The sequence below is a fragment of the Stigmatopora argus genome, chromosome 7 (assembly GCF_051989625.1).
Source record: "Stigmatopora argus isolate UIUO_Sarg chromosome 7, RoL_Sarg_1.0, whole genome shotgun sequence".
Lineage (NCBI taxonomy): Eukaryota > Metazoa > Chordata > Actinopteri > Syngnathiformes > Syngnathidae > Stigmatopora > Stigmatopora argus.
Window position 1 is genome coordinate 8,308,891 of NC_135393.1, and position 18,520 is coordinate 8,327,410.

General features: G+C 42.8%; 1 protein-coding gene across 2 annotated transcripts; it reads right to left on the reverse strand.

Moving 5' to 3' along the window:
- Positions 1–190: 190 nt before the first annotated feature.
- prr36a (proline rich 36a) lies at positions 191–18,194 on the reverse strand. Of its 2 annotated transcripts, none has more exons than XM_077605475.1 (7): positions 18,005–18,194; positions 8,943–9,510; positions 8,257–8,509; positions 7,602–7,858; positions 4,472–6,868; positions 961–1,978; positions 191–315 (listed from the first exon to the last, which is right to left on the reverse strand). In XM_077605475.1, coding segments are annotated over exons 2-7 (4,431 nt in total). In that variant the 5' UTR covers positions 9,448–9,510; positions 18,005–18,194; the 3' UTR covers positions 191–314. The 2 variants fall into 2 exon arrangements, with proteins under 2 accessions (XP_077461601.1, XP_077461602.1); XM_077605476.1 differs by lacking the exon at positions 191–315 and adding an exon at positions 737–898.
- Between the last annotated feature and the right edge of the window lie 326 nt (positions 18,195–18,520).

Genomic DNA, 18,520 nt, shown 5'->3' on the forward strand with positions numbered 1-18,520 from the left:
CAGAAGTGTTTGCTATGGGCACACACACCAGTATGACCAGGTGTATTTTTACTACCCATAAATATAGCCATAATATTTGATTACTAATATCCATACATAAAACAGCTTAATAAATAGCACAAATCTGACTTACCTTATTTTTTCCTTGAGGTAGTCTGGCTCACTTAGTCCTTATTTTTCCATCAGAAAACTCGCTCACAACTTCAGCTTTGCTGCATGTTTTGCAGAACAGACCTTTCTCACTCGAAAAACTAAAAAGTCCACTAGTTTCAATGCTTGTTCTTCTATTTGCACATACTCCTTCAGTGCTGAGTCCTAGTAGAAAGAGTGGCTTCCGGATACGAGTTACAGCGTTGATTTTGACATTATGAACATTAAAATAAAAAACAAAATTTTCCTTTAGTGCCAAGTCCTAGTAGCAAGAGTGGCTTCCACATACAAGTTTCAGCATGGATTTTCACATTTTTATGAGCTTTATAAAAAATGTTTTTTAAAAAATTGATAGCGGGGAAAACGTCGCAAAGTAGTGAATTCGCAATAAGAGGGATTACTGTACATGTTTTAGCGACTATACAGAAATACAAGTACAATTACAAGTACAAGTGTATATTAAATACTACTTCTATATGTCAAGACCATCAAGGTTTTTAGGAATTTCCCTCAGGAAAAAAATCCACGAGGAAGTGAATCTGCCAAAGTTGATGCCATGATATTCGAGGGAAGACTGTACACTGTATAGCTTTCCAGTGTATTTAGTTGAATAAAACTTGAAAAAAGCTTGCAAATCAATGTACTATTTACATTTTACACAAGACTATAACTTCATTCTGACTAGAGACTGTAACTTGGATACCAATAAAAACACTCAATTACCTTTCCTTCGCCCACCGAAAGTCACCTTGGATGAGCACCATAGAAAAGAGCACCGGTGCCAGCTCAGTGCGAAAGGACTATACTTACTAGTGATGAGTCTCCAACTCCACCACAGTCCACTCCCCCTGGGGGGAGCTCCCGACGGCCTCCGGGGAGAAGCTGCTCACAGAAGTGACGGTGGCCGAGGGAGGGCTGATGGGAGGCAGGAGGTTGGGCCAGAGGCTGCTCTCCAGCGGGCTCAGGGTGCCTCCCGTACCCCCCGGAAGAAGCAGCAGCGAGGAACAGCCATCTCCGTTGAGCAGCAAGGTCTGATTGATGAGCTGCTGCACCATAGCCACCTTGGCACCCCAGTCCAAGTCCAAGGGGGCTGCTGGGAGCTCAGCGGACGAGTGGTCCCCGTTGCTGGGCGTTTTGTCGCCGTCTTTGAACCCTGGCTTAGGCCTCCTTTCGCAACAGTCTCGATCCAGGCCGTCTAGCTCTTCGTCGCTGTTCTCCAACGCTTCGTAGATGGTACACAGGCCCGACGAGGGCGAGGGGACCATTGTTGGACTGGGGGAGTGCTGCTGATCCTCCAATTCTTGTTGCCACTGCATGATCTGCTGCCTTTGCTTCAGCTCAGCCTGTTGCTGCTGGAGCTGCAACTCCAGCTCGTGCCTCTTCAGCGCCTCTTCCGTTGACATCTCCACCGCAACCGTTCTGCCCTCAACATGAGCAATTTCACCTTTCTCAGCCTCTCTTTCGCCCTCCTTGGTGGCAGTCGCGACTCCCTCACGGAGCAGTTTGTCTTTTTCACCCACCTCCTCCACCTCATTCCGCATCTCCCGCTCATTTCTCTTGATCTCCTCCTCTGCCTCGTCTTTCTTCCTCTTCTGTTCCTCCTCTTCTGTTCGCTTCCTCTCCTGCTCCGCCCCTTCCAGGGGTCTGCTTTGCTGCTCTCGCCGCTGCTGCATCTCCATCAGCTGCCTCTGGTGCTGCTCCAGCCGCCGCAACTGGGGGCTGAGGGCCTGCTGCCCGGACTTCCGGGGTGGCAGGTCGGCGCATGTCAGACGGGGCATCGTGGCCTGAGGGTCCCCGTGGCGCCAGCGATGAGGTGGCGTGGTGAACTCTATGTGTATGGGGGGGAAAGATTACAGTGAGCGGACCAATGTCAAAAAAGAACAGTGATTCTTGTATTTATTTTTATTTTTTTTTTGAAGCAGTGCAAGAGTAAAACAGCCAATTGAACCAAACTCAAAAATAATTCTCACCAAAAAGTACTCGCAACGTGGACAGAAATGGTATTTTAGTTTTAAAAAGGTTGTGAGTTAAATTGTGAAAACGGGCCAGAAAATCAGGGGGTGGTAAATTTTGCCAAGAGAATAAAACAAAAAATTTGCAAACCGTTTTCCCTCAATCCAGAAAAAGTGGGGTTTAACTGTAAACAAGAATAATGCAGCCAACCTTCTGTATACGAACCAGATGATAGTGCCCGTGAATTTAAATTAAGACATGCAGAAGCTTTTCATGCAATAGTGTACTTGAAACCGCATTGCCAGGAAACAATAGCTTGGCTTTAAACTCAATAGAACAGTTTGATAGTCACCTGGACTGCCTACGTACATCTATTCCCAACCCTGCCACTCAGATACCCAAGGTGGACTCAACAAAACAAAATAAATAAAAACAAAAAGAATTATCATGCTTAAAAAGTCACTGAATTCCATAGTCTTAGAGCCAAGCTATTTAGTAGCAAACTTGAACAGAGATGAGATGGAAATCATCAGTATATTACTGTGACATGCCGAGTTGAAACAAGGTGCATTAAAAAAAAAGTTGTTTGTTCTTTAAAAAATAAACATCCAAGTCTGGACGGCAACACACCTAGAGTAGAGACGACTTAAAAGCTGCAGCACAGTCAGCAGTCGTCTTGTGGACCAAACAGTTAAACGTTAACCAACGTCATTGTTGATCGGAGTGGATCCGTTGAGGATGTGGAATCCAGTGGGTAGTCTACTCTTGGTAAACTCAGGAAATCAATTGATTTTTGGGGCAACAAAATTTCAAATTTTACAGCTTGTACGTCATACCAAGATCAAACTTCTGTATGCACTTGGATTACTTTGTTGTTGAAGGAACAGCAACAACGACTGCCAACCAATTACCTCATAACACTCGCAAAGAAATTGGGACATCAAGACAAATCTATATAATTCACCCCAAAAAATATATTCAAATTGAAGACACTACAAAGACGAGAAATGTAATGTTCAAAACTACTCCATTATCAGTACCATGTACCCTCATGAGGTTTGTGGGGGTGCTGGAGCCTATCCCAGTACAAATGGTGTAATCTAAATTCATTGCCAGCTAATCCCAGAATGATAGACTATTGTTCTTGCTGCAAGAATCCACCTACTTTACAATTTTTTTAAACCGTAAGGCTACATTCAGACAAAGTAAATTCCAATTTTTTTTGCCCATAAGCAACACAGACTGCAGTATGAATGAACGTCCAATTCCATATTTTATTTATTTTAATCAGAACTAGGTTCATTCATGTGGATAAAAATTAAATCGAACATATATTTGCCACCTCTACAGTATGAACGCATATATGTATCAACATATCGATCCATGTCAACAAATCAAATGACTGCCGTTTGAGGACAAGACAAACAAATGCGAATAACGGCAAAGAAAATACCACGCGCTAAGTTACGAGGTCAAAAATGTCGAGTCAAATCTTAAAATTCACCACCAAGTGTCAGAACAGACAATACATGGAGTAAATGTATTTATCTTCGTAAACACAGCAACACCAAAATATTTATACGAACAAAAAACAAAACAAAAAACAAAACAAACTCAATTGGGCCTCACACAGCCCCATATTTGCTGAAAAACAGCCATGTACTTATATATAACCAGTTATTTGCAAATGCCTTGACTTTTTTTAGTCTAAAATATAGTTTATTTCATGTTGATACGAGTAGTTAAACTAGTCATTTACCATGATGACACTAAGGGTGATCAGGATGTACTATCAATAAATGTACTAAACAAAAGTATATTAATTCCCCAGTTTAACGCGCTCGTCCTCAAAAGGTGGCTAATAACCCGGCGCCCAATTCGCCTCACTGTTTGTAAAGTGCTATTTTTATTCACAAAACGATCATTGCTGTACTCAACTTCCAGCAAAGGTACAATAAGGATATTTAAAGGGGTATCAATATTTTATTTCTCAAACAGGTTAAAATACAAGACAGACAAATGTGAGATATGGTAGGATTCCTGTACTACAAGACAAGAAGCCCACTAACGCCCGCAAAAAGAAAGAAAAACGTATAGCATAATTCAAATGCATATTCTGAGAAAATTCAATCCACCTCAAACTTTGAGTACGTCACCACAGACACGCCAGTTTAGGCTGCTGCATTTCTAACAAGTACATAGAAATAGCTATTGCACATAAGAATTCAGCTATATTCTGTGGATTTTGTATAGAGAGGAATGCTGTATATTTTGTTTTTAAATCCCTTTTTGGAGCCAGCAGCAATGCTGAGAATTTTCAAGGTAAACACATGACGAGAATAGAGACAGATAGATAACTAGGAGTTACCTGAAAAAGAGTTGTCCGTCTTTTCGCAGATGGTCGAATAGTACGCCGGGTGGACGTCTTCTGGCTTTTCCGCCGCAGAGTTCAAAACGTCTGGGGTCTGCGCTTGCTCTGACCCTCGAGCTTCCTCAGCGGAATCGACGCCCCCTTTACCACAGTTGATATATTGTTGCTCTGTGAGGCCAGCTCGGGCTGAATCCCAGAGCTCCATGGACTCTTCTTGAAGTTCCTCGAGAGAGAAGATCCCCGGGCTCTTGACGCAGCCATGGTCTGTGGATTGTGCGTTGGAGGCCGTCGTTGCAGAATCCAAGCCGGAGGATGCAAGCGAAGTGACCGAAGGCGGAGTAGCATCATGGATGGATTGGCCAATGCTGTCCAACTCTTCCACCTCTTCGACAGTCGAGAGGCAACGCTGCGTGGGGGACTGCACCTCGACAGTCATATTGTGCTTCTCAACCATGGTAGTCTCCAAAGAGTCTTCCAGCAGTGCTTCGCCCTCCGTGTCGCTGGCTTCGTCCTCAGTTCCCGAGGATGACGACGGGTTGGAAGCGAGAGCGTTTACCACGCCTCTTAGAAGCTCATCTGCCGCCATGGTGGGTGCTTTAATCTCCGGGTTATCCCCCGACACGTGTACACCTGCGTCAGGTTGAGGCGAGGTCACAAGGGCTTGTTGAATTTGGGGTGCGCCTTCCTGGTCGCTATTGCAAAGTCCCTCTGGCGTTACGCTCTCGCTGCATACGAGAAATGAAGTCGCACCTGGAGTTGGCTGTGGTGCTGCAGTACACGAATCGGGGACCATTTGAGATTCATGAGTGAAAGGCAGAGGGAGAGCTTGGTTTTCTTGAACATGAACGTCAGGGCTCATTTCAAGCAAGACCTGAGCAGGAGCCTTTAACGGAATCTCTGATTCGCTTTGCCTGGGGTCTAGCGATGGGCTCTCTGCAGCTTCGACCTGCCCGAAGTGGGGGACGGGTCCAGGGAGCGTCTGCAAATGAACACTCTCTTCCCGAGATTCCGCAAACGGGTTGGGTCGGTCCCACTGAGCACCTGGGGCCGACGGGAGCTGAGGAGGCGGGGGAAGATGAGCCAACCTGTTCAAGTTGTCCACCCTCTCGTCCTCGGGGAAGTCGTCCTCGTCTGCGTTCCCGTAGCTCTCCAGACCACTCTCGGTCACCCCTTCGCTCGCCATCTCCACATCCTCGTCGTCGTCATCCACAGCGTTGTCGTACCTTTGTCTCAGAAGCTCGTCAGTCTTTTCGGAGCCCATGTCCATGTCACACACCTTGTCTTCATCATCGTCATCCTCCTCGTATTCGTTAACGGGTATATCGGGAAGCTTTTCGAAATCTGGCGAGCCCGCGGAGGCTCCTTCCATGTCCGTGGCTCCTTTGAGACTGCCCTCTCCAAGATCATCCATGCTCTCGGTACCCTCCAGGACGCCGGGAGCACTCAACTCTGATGCCCCTTGCTGACTCCCGCTAAACGAGTCCAGCTCAGAAAGGAAGGCGCCGCCGGCCCTCCAAGCGGAGCCGCTGGCCTGTCCGGCGGACCCGGGCCGGGACTCCTCGGTGGCTTGTGTAGTCCCGCTCATTTCAGAGACTGAGACCAGCTGGCTTCCTTCCCTTTCCTCTTCTTCTTCCTCATCATTGAGACCGCTGGGCGGAACGACCTGTGTGACCACCGACTTGGAAGTGGCTGGTATGGCTTTAGAAAGGGAAAGTGTTTGGTGTGAAGACACATCAAAAGACTGGCTCAAAATCTCTGGCGGAGAGGGCACTTTGGGTGTTGGAAGCTTTGAAGTGCCTGACACCTGTGGCGACACTGAACCATTTTTGCCAGTTTCGTTAGGTGGAGGCATTTCTGGGCTAAGTGAAGGAGCGGGAGTAGCTAGTGGAAAGTCCTCTGTAGAGATTTGGGGCATGCCCACCTCCGCTACTATGGGGGCACTAGTGGGTTCTTGGGCTATCATCTCTAGAGGCTCAGCAACTCCTACCATTGGTGTTGCCACAGCATCGCTCTGGTCCTTGACAGAGGGTCCGCAGTTGGGGGCTTTTGTGTTTTTGACAAAAGAAATGGGAGATATTGCCTGAGTGGGTTTCGCTCGGTTGCCATTCGTGGATTTATTAGCTGGAGAAGCAGATGGGGTTCTTTTCAGGGGTGATTTTTGAGCAGCTGAAGGTTTTAAAGACACCCCACTCGAAGACTTTGTGGGAACAGATCTAGGTTGTTTAGTTTGTGACACAGTGGGATTCACTTTTTGGAAGTTGGCGTCCCATTTGGAGGAAGTGGCCTTTCCGCTGGCTGGGGGTTTAGTTGTCTTTCCGCTGGCTGGGGGTTTAGTGGCAACTGATGGCACAGCTGGCCTTTTTGAAAGTGCAGCAGAAGGTGGCCGATTAACATCTGGTGAAAAAATAAGGCATAAAAATGTTGGTCAATAACAATAAACAATTTTCAACATGTATGGGAAAGTCATTTCATTAGTCCCCAAAATAGTTACAGTAATACCTTGACATAAGAGTTTCCCAAATTTGAGATACGAGGAAAATTCCGAGCAAATTTTTTGCCCTGGCATGGCGCGGGGATGGTTCCAACTCGTAAGTCACGGCGGAATACATTAACATGTTTGCCTCGGTTATAGCACAAGTTGCATCCATTTGTAAGTGTGTATAGTAGGCATAGTGCATTTATGTTAAAAGTTAAGTAGTATCAGAAAAGTGTAGTGAACCGAATGTGTCAAGTCTCTTCTCCCGTGAGCTGCTACCGTCTGTCTCAAAGGCAAGAACTGCGTACACTAATTTCACATTGTATTGTAGATTATAACCACTAGATAGGTATTTGTTACTTTGTGAGTGCAGGTGGTGAATAAGAACAATTAAAAACATGTAAAGTAATCCCTCAAATATCACGGTTAATGTGGACCAGAGATGGCAGCGATAATCCAAAAACCGCAAAGTAGGGTCACCCCTATTTAAAAAAAATGGACTTGTAGGACATCAGATTGGTGAAAAAGTGTCCTCTTGATGGGTTAGAATGAAAACCTGCACCTACTGCGGCCCTTTGTGGAATAGTTTGGACAACCCTGCATTCACTAGTCATTTTGAGCAGCACTGTTAGAACAAGTGAAAGTTCATACCAGTCTTTGCAGTAGCAGCAGCCAGGAGAGGCTGTGTTGCTCTACTCCTGCCAGTAGAGGGGACAGTGGTAATCCTAGACGCAGCAGTTTTGCTAGTCGCATTGCTCATCAGCTTGGATGGACAGTTGTTACCCGGCCTAGATGTTGCAGGTGCTGATCGAGATCCTGAGGAAACAGCCGCTGCACTACTGGATCCAACGGCTTTACCAGGCCTGGGTGCAGATGCTGCCTGAGATGCCGAGTTGGCTGTGGTCGACCTGGATATTGAAAAACGAAATAAAAATTAAAAAAATTAAGGAAAAAAGGGGTAGGTTTCTGAACATTTCCATACTATAAAAATCTTTAGGAGAAAACCATTTGCAGAAAAAATAAGTCCTCATGAGTAGTTTCAAAGCAGGATTCACCAGATTCTCACTTTTGTCAAGCCCTCTGCAGAGCTTTACAGAAGTAGGTTAAGCAGCTTTTACACAATACTGCCAACTGAATCCCACATTTTTAATAAACATTAGTTTTTATAATTTAAAAAGTTCAATGATTTAAACAGAAACTAAATCTGATATTATTTTAATTGTGATTCCCAAAAATACAGGGTTAATGTAATTTGACTTTTAATCAACATAAGATTGCTTTAAATAGAAAGCCTGGCATACAATACCTGTTCTTTGGAACAGCACCACTGCCGACTCTAGTAACTGTAGAAGTGCTTGACTTCCCAGTCTTTGGAACAACACCGCTGTCCACTCTGGCAGCAACAGAAGTGCTTGGTTTCCCAGTCTTTGGAACGACACCGCTGTCCACTCTGGCAGCAACAGAAGCGCTTGGTTTCCCAGTCCTTGGAACGACACCACTGCCCACTCTGGCAGCAACAGAAGCGCTTGGTTTCATACCAGTAGATGTCCCTGGTCTGCCTGCAGTTGTTGAAATTTAAATGCAAAGTTGAATTTTTCCAATAATATTCCCAAACTAGTGAGATGTTTGACACCACATACCAAGTTTTTAAAATAACTACCAATTTTTCAGAATATAAGTCATACTAGCCCAAAAAAAATGCACAATGAAAGGGGAAAAATATATTGGTTACACTGGAGGTCGTTTTCTTTAATTGATCAGAAACTAAGAACAAACATTATTTGTTAAAGAAATTGTAAAAGAGGGAAGAACAGATGAAAATAGGCAGCTGTAGGTGTAACATTATTTTTTTGATAACTATAGCCTTAAAAAACAACATAAGATCAGAAAAAATATGACATGTCGCAGGCCCAGCCAAACTATGAAAAAAAAGCGATTGATACTCTGAAAAATACAGTAAATGTCAATCTCAGTGGATGACCTCTTACTGACCGTTTCCAGTTGTGGTCCTGGAACCATTTCTTGCAGTCGCAGAAGCGCTCGACGTCGTCCCCGATGCTCCACTTCCCACAGGGCGCTTTTCACCCACTACGGTCTGGATTTGGGAGAAGGGCGCAACAGCCACTGTATTTTTGGTGGCAGGCGCCGCTAAAATGAGTTTTACTGGCTTTTTATTGCCCGAGTTTGTATTGTTTGTAGAAAACTGGGCATGATTCAAAGGGTGTTGTGTGCGAGCAGCATGTGGATGGGTCTTGGGTCTTGGGGAAGCCTGGGTCTTAAAGGCAACCTGCTTTTTGGAGGGGAAAGCGTGTAAGTTGACTTGGGGCTCCGCATCCCCGTTGGTCTTTGGCGCATTATCAGATGAAACTTCATTTTCTGTTGGACCCGTCGGAGATGGGGTTGGCTCTATCGCATTGTCCTGTGACACCGAAAACTCGGCAGTTGCCGCCACTTCCGTGAGCTCTGGGTTATCCATGCTAACCCCATCCGGTTTCATTCCTCAAAGAGGTTGATGCCGTTTCTTGCCTAATTCAAGGGGGCCACCCCTCACGTTGGGTTTCTGTGGACAAAAAGGAGAATTCATCTCAGTGAGCCACCTTTGACACAACAACATCTCATGGAAGCATAGACCATTTATAGTAAGGGGCCTCTGGGGAATTTTATGAGACTCTGGGGAAAAAAAACAGGAAGTGACTTATGAAAGATGCCAATAAATAGCTTCTCTAAACTGGTTGCATATCTCTGTCATTGTCAAGCTGTTGACCCATAGTTAGGATCGTGATATACAACACATCATTGGAGGCACTATAACAATGCTCATGGATTATAGCTACTGGATCTTGCACATTAACTGAAACAAGAATACTAAAAATAGGTAAGATTGATGTCTGGTTTTCAAAGACGGTCAGTAGAAATATTTCTCTTGGGCTAGTTTATGCAAATATTGCCATCAATGGCACTGTAAAAAAAAGATAATTCAGTCCCAGTTAAAATGAAGTGAATGTCAATCGGCGTCATTGTGAACCAATAAGTTAAAGAGCCGCAGTATGCCTCAAATAAACCAGACAGGGGAAAAAAGAGAGCACATGTTCAAACGGCACGATGAGCCAACGACTAATGCCAGGGACTTAGCCTAGCCCGGGATGAATCACATTCCCCGTTGATGACCTCCTTCTGGACAAGCTGACACGATGTGATGCAGCACGCAGGAAGGAGTGAACCAGATCATTAAAATCCTATTCACGCGCACACGACTGCGCTTTCTCACGATTGTGTAGTGACGATCCTTCACTTGGGATTTGTTGAGTCACTGCACCATTTCAAATTAATGCCAATGACTTTACTTTAGCACCTTTTGGCTCACTATTGACACAATGACTTACAAATATGGTATTTTTAATCCTCTATTTGGTCATTAAACATATGGGGCGCTTGGGCAATGTAAACCCCTGCTGCTGGAAAGACACTAACATTTGGAGACGGAAGGGTTGGAACAGAAAAAAACAAATGTGATCAAATCAACCTTATCTTTAACAGGTCCAAAATGTCAATTCGACCTTATTGCAATGATTAAAATAATTTTTTGAGAGGATGTTGGTTGCTTATTTAGCAACAAGAGAAAATTACCCCTAAATGACAGTCTTTAGTCAACTTTTTTTTCCCCCTGAGGTACAAAAAAAAAACTTCTAAAATATTAGAAAATGGCCAAGGTTTCATCTGCTACTAGATAAATAGGCATGTCCCAATAATGGCTTTTTGACTTCAGAGTCAATCTGAATTTTGGGATGAGGGAGGAAACCGGAGGCCCCGTAGAAAACCCACACCAGGACAGGGAGGACCTGCAAACTCCACAATGGAAGGCCAGAACTGATCTTGGATTGAACCCTGGATCTCAGAATTGTAAGGCGGACATGCTAACCACTCATTCACCATGCTGATATGTTTGGGTTAAAAAAAAAATAAAAAAGCCAATAACCTCAATTTAGGAATTCCCCAAGTCAATTCCTTAAAATTAGAGTTATCTAAACACTCAAATAGTGCAAATTCCTATTTTATTAATTTTTATAAAATTCCACAATCATGAAAGTCCCTCATCACAGTACTAGCTTTATATTTAACAACCATGAAACAGCTTTCTCCTTGCTTTCATAGCCAAGGTAACAACAATGCTTTCCCACTAAAGTGATGAGCGATAGGCTTGTCTTTCAAATGCCACCATGCCTTTGTTAAGTATTTGCCGTTTGTCTAGACAAGGAACTCGCTGACCTCGTTAATATTTACATCTCATTTCTTCGATCGGCAGTGTGTCACTAAATCTTACAGCGGATTCAAGGCAATTTTGCCTCGAGCGGTTTTAATTGCATCGCTGGTTGTCTACCGATGTCACTGTTATATAGCGCTTTCCCAGACATTTTGAGTGATGCATGACAAAATAGGTCACTTTTAATACTGCGTCTAATACAGCTTGAGAGATTTTGCAGTGTTGCAGCGTAGCCGGTCTTTTGGAATGCATTACACAGACTGCAGAGGGGAGTGGAGAGAGAGATTTTTATCTGCAGATTTCATTCACATTGCTGATAAAAAGTGTGGTGACTAGAAATTACTGGGCCAGCCAAGCCTAAACTTCTAATGAAATTGCACTGAACTCAGTCATTTGCCTCTTTATAAAGACCGCATGAGCTCCAAAATGATTACTAGGAGAAAGTGACAGTTTAAATGGCGGGATGTCAAGCCCCACCCCTTCACATTCCAGACCTAGCGAGTTCCTCACGCCGCCTGAGTGACAGCTGGTAGTTGGTGTCAGAGGGAGGCCACAATGACCCATTCTACAGGTAAACATGCCTATCTAAAAATAGGCGAAATCCGATTTGAAAAATGTGATGAATGACACCATGCATAATAACAGAAAGCCACAACTGTCCATTACAATATCCCACCACAACACAAGAATACTCATTTCCCATGAAAAATGTTGAATATCTAAGCAGGGTCTACCGTTATTATTTGCATTCAACTTTATATTATTTCCCATTGTAAAATGATATGGCGGCTCGGTGGGGCGAGTGGTTAGCGCGTCGGCCTCACAGCTCTGAGTTCTGGGTTCAAATCCAGGTCATGTCTATCTGTGTGGAGTTTGCATTTTCTCCCCCGGCCTGCATGGGTTTCCTCCGGGTACTCCGGTTCCCTCCCACATTCCAAATGATGAGGATAAAGCGGTTCAGAAAATGAGATGAAGGTAATGGAATTTAGATTACAAAAAAAACATTCACTATACTACTTTTAAAAAAATCAATTGAGGTGTGGTCGCGTGTCTGGCAGGTTTAAAGCAGGCACAGCCATATCAAACATTGACAGAATGCATTCAGTCTGATCATATATGCTACACTGGCAGGTAGATCATTAACTTCTAAGTCCTGGTAGCTCGGTCATGCACACATACCACTAAAAATATAATGAAGGATGGTTGTCTATGTAACAACTCTACAGCTGCACTCACCTAAAAAGGCAACCCCCTTTTTTAAGTATTTAGAGTGAGGCTGAGCACACACAACTTTCTGGGATACCAACAACTGTTGACATACTGCCAGGAGACATTGAGCACATACCGGCTAAACTATGCAATTCCTGGAAGGAAATTTCAAGGAGAAAAAGAAAAATTGAAAATGCATTCCTTTGTCCAGTCAGTCAACATTATTGTCTTGTAAGAAACCTTTCCATAACAAGCACACAACTATCCTGTGAAATTAAACAATATTTACTGCCAGCTAAAGGCGCCTTATTTACTTGTGCTAGTCAAATGTGTACTCATGTGGCTCATTTGCAAAAGCTGTTAAAGGACAGCACATCCTAACAACTGAATGATTATAGTGTTCAAGTTATTCCTGAAGGCAACACGACCAGTCGATCAATAGTTGGATATAATTTAGTCTCATGAGCACTAGTTGGCTTTAGAGTACACAAATTTTATTTTTCAGACTACTAAGTTACACCAGCCAAATAATGCTCAATTTAGAAGAAAAAAAAAAGTATAGAAAAGTTACCCTGGAAAACAAGTCACATTTTAGGGAGGGCAATATTTTATTAAAAAACTAACATACTAAAAAGTTAAATGGCGAACAACTGGCTAAATAAGAACCCGTTAGTGTAACAGTTACCACAAAAAAACAAACATACTAAAAATAGTTAAATGGAGAACAACAGGCTCAATAGGCACCTGTTAGTATAACAGTTACTAAAGCCTAAAAAAACAGGCTTTCATTGGTCAGAGATGAGAAAAATTGTAAGTCAGACTTAAGTATTAGTTGCAGGCCTGGCCATTCTATGAAATAAGTGCAACTTATATTTCAGCAAATATGGTAAATTATTAAAGCTGGGGAAAAAAGGATATTATGCTTGACAAACTAAGTCCTCCATACAATTAAGACAATACTAGAAGATTTTGTGTTGAAATAATGCAACCTGTGTAGGTCTTGGAAATATTCAATCATATCAACCTCTGGTTAATAATTAACCATACTCTTTGTTCAACTTGGGTGTGGTCAAAACCAAGACCAACTGTTCAACCAAATCTTGGTGGAGGAAGTAAAACGCCACTGGACCCGCACAACATGAGCAACCAGATCAATCTGGACAAACCGGATAAAAAGTAACTAGTTCCCACCAAGCAGGACGGTCCAGTATTCCACATGTTCCATCTCCCCTGACAAGAAGCATCAAAATATCAAGGAGCGTTGACAGTGCGTGCTCATGCTTCACGGTCATAGATGGCAATAAACATCCAATTCATTTGAACTAGTGGCCTATCAGTATTTAACGTCCAATGGCGAAATTCTTGCCATCAATTTCACGCAGGTTTCTTAACTTAAGCGCCAAGTGATTAGACACTAAATAAGGCCATTTAGAGCAGGTGGAAAGTTCAATGGAGTAAGCCAGTTAGCCTTGGAGGGACAGGAAACCAAAAAAAGGGGGTTTGCGGCTATTGACTGCACTATTCTGATCGACGGCAGGGATCTGGGTTACAATCTATTTTGAACTTGGCAGCAGTACACATCCTGCTGTCAGGAAAACAGGCCGTCTGTTGACTGGCGTCAACTAGAACGTTTTATGAGCAACAGGAAGAAGAGATCATTATGAACTTACGTTACAAAAATAAATTAAGCACTATTTGTGGTGTACTTGACCAACATTGAGATAATAAGAAGGGGGAAGGGGCAGCCTTTTGTCTCTAGACCATCTAACACTCTGAGGCGTGGCACTGAAAGAAAAGTGGGGGTGGGCTTTTTCACTAGATTAACTGGTGCAGCGGGACAGGCACTGTTCAATTCCCCCCTCAAAATAAAACCCCTAAAAAACACAAAAAGGATGGATAAACCTAAAATCTATACATGGCCTAGAACAGCAGTCCTAAAAACGTTACAAAGAGCATCCTAATTTTAGATCTGCAACCAGCGGTGGATTTTACAATAACTTTGATCATAAAGCCCCTTTCTACATGTGAAGAAGGAAAACACAACGGTATGGGCTGGTAGATTGGGAAAAATATTCCTGTGGGCCTGTGAAGATAAAACAGACTAATGAAACCCTTTCTACTTACAACTTTGGAGCACATAAAGAGAAAAAAAAATGCACGAGATTTGTTGTGGAAGAGACCAACTTTACAAACCAATTACCAGCCTCACGGAAAAATTAACATGCAGTTGAGAATAGTCGGTCATATGCTTATTTCTTGGCAATCACTGATGAAAATGTCAATCGAATCTGGTTAAAGCAGATGCACACCAACATATCGGCCTAATTTGTGCAAAATTCCACCATCAGATCAAAATCAGCTTCTTGAGCCATTCCTGTATGGGGGAAGTTGCATTAATGATATTCTTTGAGGGGCACCAATTCTCATAGTGGTCAACAACGAGTTGGGTCGAGCAGTCATATTGATACTGAATGGACAGAGACCATGAACTAAACAAAAGACTGGCCACATAGAAAAATGAATTTCACTGTTCACACCTGCAACCTGATCCCGATAAGCATTTGCGTAAAGGATTCAGACAGTCCCAACAAACAAAGGGCTCGCCAGCTGGTCACATACACGCAGAGTCAATAAGAGGTTGGCATGCCCGAGGGTCTGATCAATTACCAATCCCCTGACTTACCAGGGTGATCCGAGGCCAATCTCAGTCTGCCGCGCCCATGATACCGTCACTGAATACACAAGCAAAGTACTACCACTGCATATTTGCACTGTGTTCAAAAGTACACATGCCTTTAGAAGGGAGATCGAGATACCCCAAAGAGCCCATACACTAAGTGCTGCTGATTTCCAATAATCAAAGAGCACTGTGCCAGACTGTAGTGAAAGTGAAAGCCTTAAAAAAAAGCTTTCAATACTAAATCCTAACGGGCAGTGAAGTGCTAGCTAGAAACGCAGCACTGAAGGCTTGTTTGGTCGCACTAAGTTGTGCTTGGGACAGACACACTGAGCGGAATGATGAATGTTAAACAGATGAAGCATATCTATCGAACAGAGGAATTGAATTTTCTTTGGCTAAAAGGAAGACTGGTTGAATCATACAATTTATAATACTGCATTGTTCTTAACTGCTTGCAGGTGTTTCCTTTGTTTTTTCATACACAGCAGATAAATGGGAGTGTTTTATGTGGCAGAATACACACTGGAATCAGTTCCTGGGTTGTTAAGTTCTGCAGAAAACAGCTTTTATTTCTCTCCTTGTTTTCATGCCACTTCACACAACAATCAAGTTAAAATTGTCAGTGTCTTATTTTCTTATTTCTTTGTAAAGACCTCCTGTACTTTGTCACATGGCTAGTATATGCCCTGATATGAACATCTGAATTAATTAACATCTACATGGCAAACGTAACAGTTTAGAATCAATATCAAGTTTTCATACATATTGTTTTGGTGATAGCCTTCCAAATATGGTTGTATAAAATGACATTACACCTGAAAATAGTAAACTTTCCCAGGACACCATTGGAACTCAAGTAGATCCACAATGATCTGATTCTATTTTGGCTCAAATTTGTTCCAGAGATACCTTTAAATGATTAATGAACACAAGCCTAAAAGCTGGGTGCCAAGGCACCTTGACTTAGCAAACTTAAAATTTATAAGGTTTTTTGGAGGTTAATATGATGGAAATGAGTTTAAGGCTGAAATTTGCTACACAGGGTATCTCTTTTCCAGGTTTTTAAAACATTTTCAAGACTCTCGTGATGAAAAAAGTATTTACAGATTGTTTATTGTGAGAGAATCTTCCTGCACTGAAAAGACTGACTAGATCCAAGCCGTGAGATGGGAGCCCTTTTCAGGGGCTTTTAAAAAAAAAAATCTTTGCAAGACTACTGTTGCTGAAACATTTCAAACAATTCTAAACTTTTTGAAAAAAAAAAAAAGAATGCACAGACCAATTGATTGGAAAAATATTGAATAACGAGAGCCCTAATAATTCACAAGTCTGATGTGTTAAGGGGTTTTGTGTAATTTGTTTGATCCACCAAGGGAAAAAAAAAGATACAACACCAGTCCCAACACACAAGTTAAATTTTAGGACAACAATAAAACTCTGGTCTTTTCACTTACTGCGTGTCTTGACTACTAAAAATAACACACAGGTTAACAATGAGAATTCATGACGAGAGGATGCACAGGCGTTTAGGCGAAAAGTTGAAACTTTGTCAAAAGGGGAATCTATGGAAAAAAGAAAGCTTTTCAAAGAGTACGTGACTAGTTGACTTGCACCTCTTGACAGCAGTAATTGTTGACATTCAGGGGTGCTGTGCATCTATACTACAGACTTCTCACCTGTATTTATTCATTCAAAATTCTTGGATCATTAAAACCACAAACCATAACATCTTCAGGGGTCTCATCCTAAAACAATAAGAAAGCCCTTCATCAAGGTCAATTGGCTATTATCCAATGCTCGAAACACAGTGATGGAAATCCTACATTCTTTCCCCCTTAGCCAACTCATTTGATTAAAAACATAAAAGAAAAAGAAAAATCAACAAATAATCAAGAAAATTGATAGTTGCCACCAAATGTCATGGAATTTAAATCAGCATTTACTGTATAAAGTGACATTTTCTGGAAGTGGGTCAACAAAGAGGATGCAAGTGTATCTGCAAGTGCAAAAAATGACTGACAACTTGATAAGTAATAAACCTGATTTGTTGACTTTATTAAGGTATAGTCAATTATATATTAAATTAACGGTCGACTCGAGAAAGCTTAAAATACACCATTTGCAATGTTTATAGCCTCGATTTGATGGTGATGAAGAACATCTGTAGATAAACAAGGATAGTAATTTGGGAATTTGACTTCTACCACTCAATCTTATGCACACCAATAGTGTGCATAGTGACTATGCTCATTGCCATGTTTGGCGTTTGTATTAAAACTAACTAATTGACTGCCATTGACGATGAGAGACGTCCAAACCCGTTGCTGTGCTCATTCCTCTGCTTGAATCGAACTGAATTTAGCAATAGTAGACGTCCAATCCATTTAAAGTGGAAGGTTAGAAGCAAACGTGCAGTAGCCAATTCGCTCTTATTCCTGCCACCTCAAATAAATTGGACGTCCAAAGCGTCAACTGCAGCCACCGTCAACATCATTCGAGAGAATCGCACTGCATTAGTGGCGTAAATGTTATTTGAGCCTCCTTTCTGGTAGCGTGGATGGATGGACGCTGCCGTTTGTTTTGCTAACGCGTTTACGATAAATAATGCAACACGCCCAATGACTAGCACCTGCCGAGCGAGAGGACCGAGGGCAATGCCGAAAATAAGGCTCGAGGCGCGGCCAAAAGACAAGAGGAACACCGCCCCACGACGGACGGTGACACGCTAGCGTGTCCATCATCACACCCAGCCGGAGAAGCGCCGTTGAATACAAGCATTTCCCCCGACCAACTCCAGCAAAAGCGGCTTAAGTCGTAGCCGCCCTGGTTGTTTAAGCTTTAATTGACCAACATGGAGGATATTCAGAGGAGAGCAAACGGCACGGGGTGATTAATTGCTCTTACCTATCAGCCGGCGGATCGTGAAGAAGAAAAAAAACAAGAAAGTTGATGGAAGAGAGATTGTTTGGTTTATAAAGGATGCAGCCGGGGCGGGAAGTGGGGGAAGACGAGCGGGGATGGCCTCAACTGGGGAGTGGAGAAGTGGACAAGCGTGCTGACCAGAAAGGGAATATGCAAATTAAATCCCCCCGCAAGGACCAATCAGCGGATAGGAGCGCTGTTTATGCAAACAAGTCGTGACGTCAAATTAAACGTTATCGCGAGATCTCATGGGGCTTAATTGACGTTCTATTGTTCAGCTGTGTGGGGTTGTGATTATCGAAATTAATTCATACATATTGTTAGATGTGTAATGCGATCTGTGAGCTAAGCAGGGCAGCCGTTATCACTTGTCGGCCATTTTGTGTCAGTACCACTGCTATACACTATGGAATATGTACATTAAAATAGCTGTAAATTGCTCAATTTAGTTTGTTTCCCTTCATTTAAATTGAAAAATGTATTAATTATTCAACTACT